Genomic DNA, 12,500 nt, shown 5'->3' on the forward strand with positions numbered 1-12,500 from the left:
GCACAAACACACACACACATACACGCGATCGTCTAATATCACTGATAGTGAAAATATGCTAAACTAAAGAACGAACACACACACACACACACACACACACACACACACACACACACACACACACACACACACACACACACACACACACACACACACACACCTCACAAGAGAGCGAGAGGGAGAGAGCGAGAGGGAGAGAGAGGGAGAGAGAGAGAACGGACGAACGAATTATTTTCTTGATGGATAAAAAGGAATAAGCACATAGGGCTTGTTTTCCACCCTGGCCTCATAGAAAGGAAATACAACAAAAACACAATACGAAAGACATAATATTACATAGGTAACTAATTTCAAATCACGAAGAAAAATCCCTAAAACACTGCAACATAACAGCAGAGAGAGAGAGAGAGAGAGAGAGAGAGAGAGAGAGAATATCTGTGATATTGTCTTTAGAAATTTCTTTCTTGAGTTCTGAACGGTATATCTTTTGTAATATTAAGACTAGTATGGGCACTGAGAATGGCTGAAATAATATTCTACATTAAAATCACCCGAGCATACAAAGATCAATTCTCGGGTGGAATGATACAATAATGATAATGATAATAATAATAATAATAATAATAATAATAATAATAATAATAATAATAATAATAATTTATTTTTATATAGCGGTATAATACAAGCATAAGCAAGCTCTAAGCGCTTTACAATCCAGTACCTAATGTGAAACAAGAAAGCATATAAAAAGTAGTAGAAACATAAAACAGAATCATTAATATTATAAAAACACAATGCATAAAACTCACAAAGTAACATACTGTCAATACTACATCTGTTACACTCCAACACTCACACTAACACACACACACACACCATTAAACGGCTGAGATGACAGCAATTTTCACTTAAAATGTAAAAAGGAACATAACTGTAATCTGCATGCCGCAGATTTTGTAAAAATTGTAAAATAAGACTTTGGATAGAAAAGGTAAAAGGGATAAAAATCGGGTCATTCTCCCTTTCTAACCACACCACCACCATCCATCTACCCACCCCCGTTCTCTCTACTTTCCCATCACACACACTCACATTGCCATGGGCATGGGACAACAGCACTATTTGAGTGCTCTTATGCCCGTAACGACTGTCGTTAGTTTGACATATTTTACTTACAAACCTGGAATGGGCACGACCAGATAACATTGTGAACATAAAAACGGCTTTAGTTTATTCTATTTTCCATTTGAATGGATAATTGTCCAGTAGATGATAGTCTTCAGATGTCAATGCGGAAGATTTGAGGAGAACTAATTTCATTGCACGTTTGTGAAAACTACATAGAGGCTCGAGAATATTTTCATTCGCAGAATCCCATAGAGTGGATGCATGATTAACATGAGTTTGTATGTATGAATGAAAACCTTTTCTTTTTCGAGAATGAATATTTTGGAAATGGTACACATCTTTTGTTGCATTTTAACATAACATTAACATTTGGTCAGACGATGATTTTTCATTGTCAACCACTACTCGAAGAATTTTATGATTGTAAAATTCTTTGATAAAATACAGTATTATTGTAAAAGGGAATCATGTCGTCCGAAATGACGCTTCTGTCGAGTGGGGATCATCATGTATTTGGTTTTGTGTGGTTGGTGATACATATAAATTTAAGGCTAGACACTACAGTCAAATAACGACTTTTTTTCTCTCCGATTATATCTCTCTTTTTTTGCCTACTAGGTGTATCATCACTTGTGGATCACAAAAAAGTGTTCTTAGATTTCTGTGAATACCCGTGCTGTGGAAACAAATCAGAATGGCCGCCAAACAATGTATCAAAGAAATCGGGTTTGTGGTCCATGTCGTGCATGCAGACACTTTTTGTTATGTGGACTTGATACACAATGACATCTTCATTTTCACGTGAGATTGTGTTGATTCTTCAATTATTGTACTTTTATGAATTTTTGAAAGTTTGGGTATTGCGAAATCCTCAAAATGAACGATGGTAAAAAGATTGGAACTGCTATGAATTAAAACCCAGATAATATTTTCATACATACTCGTGACAAAACTTCAATAACATGTCATAAAACAATCATGCAAAGTGTCATGGTTGTAGGTTTACTCATCATTGAGCAAGTCCAAGGTATGTTGTCAAGGCCAGAAACTTGACGACTTGCGTCGAAACTGAACAAAAAATTATTAATAAACACTTTCGTGATTCAGCAAACAATCTTTATTGGCAATTTTTTCATTGTTAAAGACATCTTTACAGTGGGAAAACTTATGCATGTGATAGAAGAGATGTTCAAGAATCAAAATCCATCAAAAACCCAAATAATGAAAAATTATCATTTTGGTCTCTATTGCACTGCCGTGTCCCCCCTTAATTCTGACCACACAACTGATTAATATTGCCTTATAACTCTAGAGATACCTTTTTCTGTTTCATAATGACTGGCTTGTAGGGTTGCATCATATGCAAACATTTCACATTGTGTCTTTAATTACAAAGGTAATTATTGAGGAAACTCGGTTCCAGAACATAGCCTTGAGGTACACATTACTTCAGAAGCAGGGTTAGGGGGTGCACGGGAGGGGTAGTACCTCTAGAGGGGGGGCTTTCACGCTCTTCCGGGAGTGGTTCGTCCTCTGTTGGTCCCCACCGGCACCCAGCTCTCACCTATGGGTCCTAGAAGCTGCTAGCATGCGGCAGCGCCCAACCCCCAGGCAACGGCTTTGACAGGTTGGCTAAACTAGGTGAGGGTAGCCGACGGGTCTCAAACCCTCGGTGAGTTAGGGCTTGTCTACCCAAGCATGTGAAGACTGGATCCGGCGGATTCTGCGGAAGAAACCTTCATGGTTCAACGGAGAGGAAGGCGGTTGCAGCAGAGCACTGTGGAGTGCTGAGGGCAGGATGAGGCACATAGGACATCCTGGTCATCCACTGCATCCGTTTCCATCTCCAGTCGTCTTGACCTCGTCTTGCCACTGGATACAGACGGTCTCGGACAAGAGAGTAAGGTCGACGGTGCGCAACTCCTCCTCACTATAAACAAAGTCATCGCGCAAGTCATCAGTCATCCTTCATCCCATACCATCATTTTCCCCAAGCCCTGTGGCGACAGGCGAGCGACGAAGCGACAGGTGTGGGTACACTGGCAGTCGTAGCCGCGGACCTGCACACAGGCGGCTCAGGCCATACGGTCGTTTTTCACCGACTGGAGCAGCGGTGGAGATCGGCAGGCCCCTGAGCGACTGAGCAGCCCTCTTCAGGACAGCACTGCTCACCTCCATGGCATGAGGAAGGGGCTAGAAAAGGTACCCTAAACATTGCCTGCTCCACACCACCCTAGTCAGCATACCGCGGCTGACGGGAACCCTACTCAAGCGGTCGACACACAAAGGAAAGAAAGAAGAAAACAAGGAGCACCCCATTGACCATTGACACATGGAACGTGCGTACGCTTCTGGACAGAGGCGACTCAGCCAGACCACAGAGACGCACAGCACTCATTGCGAGTGAATTAGCCAGGTACAACATCGACATTGGTGCCTTAAGTGAGACCAGACTGGCAGAAGAAGGCGAACTCTGTGAGCGAGGCGCAGGCTACACCTCCTTTTGGAGTGGTCGCGGACCTGAAGAGAGAAGTGAGGCTGGAGTTGGCTTTGCAGTGAAGACAACCCTCGTTGGCAAGCTGGCTGGCCCCCCGAAAGGAGTGAACGATCGCCTGATGACGATGAAACTCCTTATATGCAACGGGAAGAAGTTTACCACCATTGTCAGCGCCTACGCGCCCACCATGACCAACCCGGATGAGATCAAGGACAAGTTCTACGAGGACCTGAACGCTGTCATCACCACTGTTCCCAACGCAGACAAGCTAATCATTTTTGGTGACTTTAACGCGAGAGATGGTTGTGACAGCACCTCCTGGGAAGGTGTGATTGGGAAGCATGGGGTTGGTAACTGTAACAGCAATGGCCAACTACTTCTCCAGACATGTGCCGAGCACGACCTCCTTACCACAAACACCATCTTCTGCCTCCCTACCCGTAACAGGACGTCATGGATGCATCCTCGCTCTGGGCATTGGCATCTCATCGACTTTGTCATCGTCAGGAAGAGGGACAGGCAGGACGTACGAGTCACGAGGGCCATGTGCGGCGCCGAGTGCTGGACAGACCACCGCCTTATCGTCTCCAAGCTCAACCTCCGCATCCAGCCCAAGAGACGGCCTCAGGGCATGAAAGCACTCAAACGCCTGAATGTCAACAAGCTGGAGCTAGGCAACATCAAGCAGAGCTTTGCTGACACCCTGGAGGAACGCCTTGAGTCCACCGTGCTGGACAACAAAAATGTGGAGGCAGCATAGGGCGCACTGCATGAGACGGTGTACAACACTGCCATGGAGTGCCTGGGGCCTTCTGTCAGGAAGCACAAAGACTGGTTTGATGAGAACTGCACTGAGATCAAGCAGCTGCTAGAAGACAAACGCCAAGCCTACAGAGCCCACATTGAAGATCCCAATTCACAGTCAAAGAAAGACATACTGAAGAGCGCACGCAGCACCATCCAGCTGAAGCTGCGGCAGATGCAGGATTCCTGGTTGAGCAACAAAGCTGATGAGATCCAGGGCTTTGCAGACAGGAACGACATGAAGAACTTCTATAACGGCCTGAAAGAAGTCTACGGTCCCACCACCTCCGGATCTGCTCCACTCCTCAGTGCTGATGGTTCTACCCTGATCACTGACAAGGACGGGATCCTTGAGAGATGGGCCGAACACTTTGACAGCGTACTGAACCGCCCCTCCACCATCAGTGATGAAGCCATCGACCGACTCCCCCAGGTGCCAGTCAGTGAGTCGTTGGATGCCATTCCAACTTTGGAGGAGACCCAGAAAGCTATCCGTCTGCTATCCAATAGCAAAGCCCCTGGCTCAGACTCCATCCCAGCTGAGATCTACAAAGAAGGTGGTATGGCGCTGACTGAGAAGCTTCATCAGCTGTTCCAGCTCATCTGGCAGCATGAGGCAGTTCCACAGGACTTCAAAGACGCTTCCATCATTCACCTGTACAAGCGCAAAGGAAATCGTCAGGCCTGTGACAACCATCGTGGAATATTCCTGCTGTCCGTCGCAGGCAAGACTGGCCAGAGTGCTACTCAACCGTCTCATAGCGCACCTTGAGCAAGGTCTCCTACCAGAGAGCCAGTGTGGCTTCCGGAAAGAACGCGGGACTATCGACATGGTGTTTGCTGCCAGGCAGCTCCAGGAGAAGTGTCAGGAACAGAACGCCGACCTTTACTCCACCTATGTCGATCTGACCAAGGCCTTCGATACTGTTAGCAGAGATGGCCTTTGGAGAATCATGGCGAAGTACGGGTGTCCCAGAAAGTTCATCACCATCATACGGCAACTACACGAGGGGATGCTGGCCCGAGTCCAAGACAACGGAGAGACTTCAGAACCATTCCCTGTCTCCAACGGAGTCAAGCAAGGGTGTGTTCTTGCCCCCACCCAGTTCAGTCTCATGTTTTCAGCCATGCTGACAGATGCCTGCAGAGACGCTGACGTAGGCATTGGCATCAGGTACCGCACAGATGGCTCACTCTTCAACCTCAGGAGGCTTCAAGCAAAAACCAAGGTGAGGACAGACACCGTCAACGACTTCCTGTTTGCTGATGACTGTGCTGTCAAAGCTGCCTCCGAAGCTGACATGCAACACAGTGTCGACAAGTTCTCTGTTTCCTGTGACAACTTTGGCCTCACAATCAGTACAAAGAAGACTGAGGTGATGCACCAGCCAGCTCCAGGAAAGCCTTACGTTGAACCAAACATCTTCATCAACGGGCAACGACTGAACGCGGTGAACAAGTTCACATACCTGGGCAGTACACTATCTCGCACAGTTGTCATCGACGACGAGGTGAATGCCAGACTCACCAAAGCCAGCGCTGCATTCGGCAGACTCCATAAGAACGTTTGGAACAGGAGAGGCATCACCCTGGAGACGAAGCTCAAAGTATACAAGGCCATAGTTCTCACCACACTGCTCTATGGATGTGAATCATGGACGGTCTACAAACGCCACACCAAAAAGCTGAACCACTTCCACACCACCAGCTTCAGAAAACTTCTCGGCATAAAGTGGCAAGAGAAGATCCCTGACACAGAGGTGCTCACTCGTGCAAACTTGCCCAGCATCTACACCATCTTGATGCAGGCCCAGCTGCGCTGGGCAGAACATGTAGTTCGCATGCCAGACCACCAGCTCTCCAAGAAACTGCTGTACGGCGAACTCCAACATGGCAAGCGCTCCCATGGAGGCCAAAAGAAGCGCTTCAAAGACACTCTGAAAGCTTCTCTGAAGGCCTTCAACATCAGCCACGACACATGGGAGCTGAATGCAATGGACAGACCAAAGTGGCGTTCAGCTGTCCACAAAGGCGCCAAATCCTGTGAGGCCAACAGAATCGCTGCAGCAGAGCAACGCAGACAGTCCAGGAAAAGCAGTGCCAGCAAGTCCCCGACAGCCGCCACCGTCCCCTGTCCACACTGCGTCAGAACCTTCCGGGCGCGGATTGGCCTGACCAGTCATCTGCGCACCCACAGAGTCCAACCCACCCACCCCCAGAATGACTAGATGGTCCTCGTCGATCCCGACGGACGAACCACACGCACACTTTAGAAGCAAGAGAGCAGACTTGGATTCATTAACTAATACCTGTCACGATGACAAAATCATCATCATCATCATCATGTGTACGTGTATGTACCACGCGAGACAGTGTGTGTGTGTGTGTGTGTGTGTGTGTGTGTGTGTGTGTGTGTGTGTGTGTGTGTGTGTGTGTGTGTGTGTGTATTTGTATTTGTATTTCTTTTTCTATTTCTAGAGTATTGTATTGTATTATATTTCTCTTTTTATCACAACAGATTTCTCGGTGTGAAATTTGGGCTGCTCTCCCCAGGGAGAGCGCGTCGCCATACTACAGCGCCACCCATTTTTTTTTTTTTTTTTTTCCTGTGTTCAGTTTTATTTGTTTTTCCTATCGAAGTGGATTTTTCGACAGAATTTTGCCAGGAACAACCCTTTTGTTGCCGTGGGTTCTTTTACGTGCGCTAAGTGCATGCTGCACACGGGACCTCGGTTTATCGTCTCATCCGAATGACTAGCGTCCAGACCACCACTCAAGGTCTAGTGGAGGGGGAGAAAATTTCGGGGGCTGTGCCGTGATTCGAACCAGCGGGCTCAGATTCTCTCGCTTCCTAGGCGGACGCGTTACCTCTAGGCCATCACTGTGTGTGTGTGTGTGTGTGTGTGTGTGTGTGTGTGTGTGTGTGTGTGTGTGTGTGAAGCATGGAAGGAAAGTAGGCGGTGAAGGAGAAAGAGAGACAGAGATAGGCAATGAAAGACACAAGGAGACAGACGGCCAGACAATACCAAGAGACGGAAAGACTGAATGTGAAAGAAAGAAAGAAAAAAAGAAAGAAGGAAGAAAGAAAGAAAGAAAGAAGGAAAGAAAGAAAGAAAAAGAAAAAGGAGGAAAAAAGAAAGAAAAAACAGACAGACAGAAAGAAAAAAACAGACAGAAAGAAAGAAAAAGAAAGAAAGAAGAAAAAACAGAAAGAAAGAAAAAAGAAAGCAAGCAAGAAAGAGCAGACAAAAAAAAAAAGAAAGAAAGAAAGAAAAAGAAAGAAAGAAAAAAGATAGAAGGAAAGAAAGAAAGAAAGAAAGAAACAGAAAGAACAAAGAAAAAAGCAAGAAAGAAAGAAAAAAGAAAGAAGGAAAGAAGAAACAGGAAGAAAAAAAAACGACACAAACTACTGTACCGGCCATGCGTGGACAAGGAAGACAAGCGAAATCAGATAAAACAGATGGTTCAGTGAGTTCCCTGTCATCAAACCAAGTGTGTTGATTACACAAATTGAGAACATTGCGAAAACTATATATATAACGTGGAGTGATGGCCTAGAGGTTACGCGTCCGCTTAGTAAGCGAGAGAATCTGAGAGCGCTGGTTCCAATCACGGCTCAGCCGCCGATATTTTTTCCTCCTCCACTAGACCTTGAGTGGTGGTCTGGACGTTAGTCATTCGGATGAGACGATAAACCGAGGTCCCGTGTGCAGAATGCACTCAGCGCACGTAAAAGAACCCACGGCAACAAAAGGGTTGTTCCTGGCAAAATTCTGTCGAAAAATCCACTTCGATAGGAAAAACAAATCAAACTGCATGCAGGAAAAAATGCAAAAAAATGGGCGGCGCTGTAGTATAGCGACGCGCTTTCCTTGGAGAGAGCAGCCCGAATTTCGCACAGAGAAATCCGTTGTGATAAAAAGAGAAATATAATACAATACAATACTCTATAAACAAACAAAAAAGAAACAAACAAAAAAATATCTCGCCAAAGAGAAAATAAGAGACACAGACACAGAGAGAGACAGACACACAGAGACAGGAAGAGAGAGACAGAGAGAGAAAGAAAGAGATGGAGATAGATACAGAGACAGAGACAGAAATGCAGAGACATAAAAAAAAGAGAGAGGGACAGAGATAGAGACAAAAACTGAGAAGTTAGTGGTAAGAAGAGCTGTCGTATTTTCTATCACTGTCGTTCTAAAGCCGCAAATAGCATCTGTCGATTGGCTTCGTTGTCACCTCCACGTATTAAACAACAACAACAACAACAACAAGAACAACAACAAACAAACCAAAACAAACTAATAATAATAAAAAATTTAAAAAAAGAACGAAAAACTCTCACTGGTGTACATAGTCATTCCTTTTCCCTTTTCTTTTCTGTTCCTTCTTGTCTTGAATTGCCTTGCCTTGCCTTGCATTGTGTATGTTGTGTTGTGCTGTGCTGTGCTGTGTTGCGTTTCGTTGTGTTGCGTTGCGTTGTGTTGTGTTGTGTTGCGTTGCGTTGGGTTGCGTTGCGTTGTGTTGCGTTGCGTTGCGTTGTGTTGTGTTGTGTTGCGTTGCGCTGCTCGGTTTTCTTTCCATCGGAAGAGTGGAACGCCTCCCTTCTCTCTCTCTCTCTCTCTCTCTCTCTCTCTCTCTCTCTCTCTCTCTTTTCTTCTTCTTTCTACTGCAAGTATATTTGTTTTTCCTATCAAAATGAATTTCGCTACATGGTCTTGCCAGGGGCAAGCCTTTTGTTGATGTAGGTTATTTTACGTGCGCTAAGTGCGCGCTACACACGGGACCTGGGTTTATCGTCTCATCCGAATGACTAGTAGACGTCTGGACCACCACTCAAGGTCTAGTGAAGGGGGAGAAAATACGTGCGACTGTGCGTTCATATTTTCTGGCTCATATGTTCTGACTTTCCAACTCTCAAAACCGTCTCCACAGGGGAGGAAGGAGGGGATGGGGGAAGGGGGGTGGGAAGCTCGCCACTGAAATGACCTCAGACCAAATGTCTTCGAAGAAAACTGGACAAGTAAAACTCCATGTGCCCATGAAAGCAAGCACTCGAGAAACATTGTGAATAACCCTTTTCCTTAAAACATTTTTTTATGTAAATAACGAGTGGACTAAAAATGATATGTAAGAATCAGTTTTGCGTTATAATCTTTGATTCGTAATGGACACACATGCGATATAACTGCTATGACACAATAAGAAAAAAAAGTGACAGAGGGACAAAAGCATAAATCATTGGAAGGGTTTTGTAATCAAATTGACGCATGAACTCTGGAAAGAAAACAACACTTGTGACATACGTTGTGGTTCAATGACAAGAAAACATTATGTTGGACATGACGAAAGATACTGGATATAACATGTCGCTTTGGGATATGTTGGTCAGGCATCTGCCTAGCAAATGTGGTGCAGCGTGTATGGGTTTGTCCGAACGCGGGGACGCTTCCGTTAGAAACTGAAACTGAAATATCGGACATCATTCAGATACCTAATAATAACCTGATCTAATACTGTATGATACTTGTATCATGTGGCATGTCCCCCCCTCCCTTTCACCATCAGTGTCGCGTTTCAAAATGAGCTCGGTCTGCGACCGAGGACATTCATCCACTCATCCATTCATTTATTCATCCATCAATTCATTCATCCATTCATTCACTCGCTCTCTGCCCCCAGGTACAAGACAGTGGAGTGCCGACGCCGGGACAGCCTGACGCCCATGCTGCAGGTGGAGCTGACCTACCTCTGGAACCGCCACCACACCTTCGTGCTGGGCTACACCTGGACCCAGAACCTCCTCCGCTCCATCATCCCGCTCATCGTCCTGGTCGTCCTCAACACCTGCATCATCACCGCCGTCCGCAAGACGCGAGCCAACCGCAAGAACACCTCCCGCCACAGGGTGACCATGATGATGGTCATCGTCATCCTCGTCTTCCTTGTCTGCATCACGCCCGACGCCATCATGTCCACAGTGTTCGGCCTGGGCTACACGGAAGCCAACCACCTGGTGAGGGGCATTCGGGAGTTCACCGACACCTTGCTGGCTATCAACGCGGCCACCAACTTCGTCATCTACTGCCTGTTCAACCGTGTGTTCCTGGACGGCTGTAAGAGCGTGTTCTGTGGCAGGGGGATAGTGGTCAGCAAGAAGTGGCAGACTGAGCTGGACGAATCTCAGTACAAACGGCTGAGCGAGGGTACCAAGTCCATGACCTTGACCACCACCACCACCACCACCACCACCACCACGGGGGTCACGTTGTCCCACGGCAACCATCTGAACAACAACTCAGACAACAACCTGTCTTCGTCCTCCCCTTCTACTCCGGGGGGGGTGTGATCAGGGGTGGGGCGGGGGTGGGTTTGTGTTTGGATTATTTGTTTGTGTTATTTTTTTTCCCCTTTTATTTATTGTTTTATTGATTTATTTTGGTGGGGGGAGGGGTGGGGGGCTGGCCATGGGGGTGTAAATGGCTCAATGTCCAATACATATTGCGATATCTATCTGTCTATCTATCTGTCTATCTAATTTTCTTTTTTGCCAAGTGGTTGGTTTGAAGTGAACAGACAGTGAATATGATTCGCTGAACCTCAAACTAGTGAGCTTGTCGAACTTTGCTTATTAGTTTATTTATTTATTTATCTATTTAAGTATTCATTCATTTGTCTATTTCACAAGGTTGCACTTGACTGTAATTGACTGAAGTGGAATATGACTGTCAAAAACAAACCTTTTTCATTCATCATTGTCTGAGAGAGAAAGTCTTCTTTATTATTAACAGAACTTTGTCCGGCTTGATTTGACTAGAGGGAATGTTTTCTGGAACTTCAAAGAGCAGGCTGAATCGCGAGTTGTTAAAGCTTGCTTTGCGATTTGCTAAAATAGACACTGAATGCCCCTGACAGACCATTGAGTTCTGTTATCTACGTTGTGATTGGCTGAAATGGACGCTGAGCGCCAGTGAGTGAGCTAGTGAGTTCTGTTATCTACGTTGTGATTGGCTGAAGCGGACACTGAGCGCCAATTAGTGAGCCATTGAGTTCTGTTATCTACGTTGTGATTGGCTAAAGTGGACACTCAGCGCTAATGAGTCAACCATTGAGTTCTGTCATCCACGTTGTGATTGGCTGAAATGGGGGGTGAGGAAATGTGATTGGCGGGAAACTAACAGAGAGGGTGACCCACAAAGGTTGCATTTGTTCTAATTTGTGACTGGCTTGGACTGTAGCGAACAGAGAGGGGGTGTTATCAGCTGAACGCTGTCGACAAACCTTTACCAGGACCATGCGAGGACACCCCTCGGACAGCCAGCCAGGACTTCACCCACCCGCTGATAGCCTCCCCCCACCTCCGCCTTCCCTCCTCGCCCCACCCTACACCACAGAACACGAGACAGACCCCCAGTTGAATGTTGGCCTAATGGTTACGCGTCCGCCTGGGAAGCAAAAGAATCTGAGCGCACGGGTTCGAATCCCACAGTCGACAGTTTTTTCTCCCCCTCCACGAGACATTGAGTTATGGTCTGGATGCTAGTCATTCGGATGAGATGTGGTTCCGTGTGCAGTACGCTCTTAGCGCATGTGAAAGAACCCATGGCAACAAAAGGGTTGTCCCTGGCAAAATCTGCAGAAAAATTCACTTCGATACGAAAACAAACAACGTTGCAGGCAAAAGAAAAAGAAAAAAAAACTACAACAAAATATGGGTGGCGCTCTCAGTGTAGCGACGCACTGGTTAGGCATCCGCTAAGCATACTCTGTAACGCCTCCTTGAGAAATGAACTGAGCTGAGCTCTCCCTGGGAAGAGCAACCTGAATTTCACACAGAGATATCTGTTGTGACAAAAGAGTAATACAATACAATACAATGCAATACAATACAATACAATACAATACAATGCAATACAATACAATACAACCCGGACAGACAGCCTCAAACCACACTACCTTCTACACAGCAGGACCCCATCCCTAAACAACTTGAAGGGGAACAGTCAAACAGGTCGTTACACTTCACCACTGTGGCGTCAAGCCTTTTGGGTTTGGTTTTCCTGCTTTG

General features: G+C 46.1%; 1 protein-coding gene across 1 annotated transcript in view; it reads left to right on the forward strand.

Annotated features, from left to right (window-relative positions):
• The window catches only part of LOC143276412 (nociceptin receptor-like), a 107,315-nt gene extending 96,534 nt beyond the window's left edge, over positions 1–10,781 (forward strand). The window contains exon 2 of the mRNA XM_076580898.1: positions 10,115–10,781. Coding sequence (XP_076437013.1) covers positions 10,115–10,781 — 667 coding nt within the window. The remainder of the gene's footprint in view (positions 1–10,114) is intronic.
• The last annotated feature ends 1,719 nt before the right edge of the window (positions 10,782–12,500 follow it).

This window comes from Babylonia areolata, chromosome 32, assembly GCF_041734735.1.
Source record: "Babylonia areolata isolate BAREFJ2019XMU chromosome 32, ASM4173473v1, whole genome shotgun sequence".
Taxonomy (NCBI): Eukaryota; Metazoa; Mollusca; class Gastropoda; order Neogastropoda; family Buccinidae; genus Babylonia; species Babylonia areolata.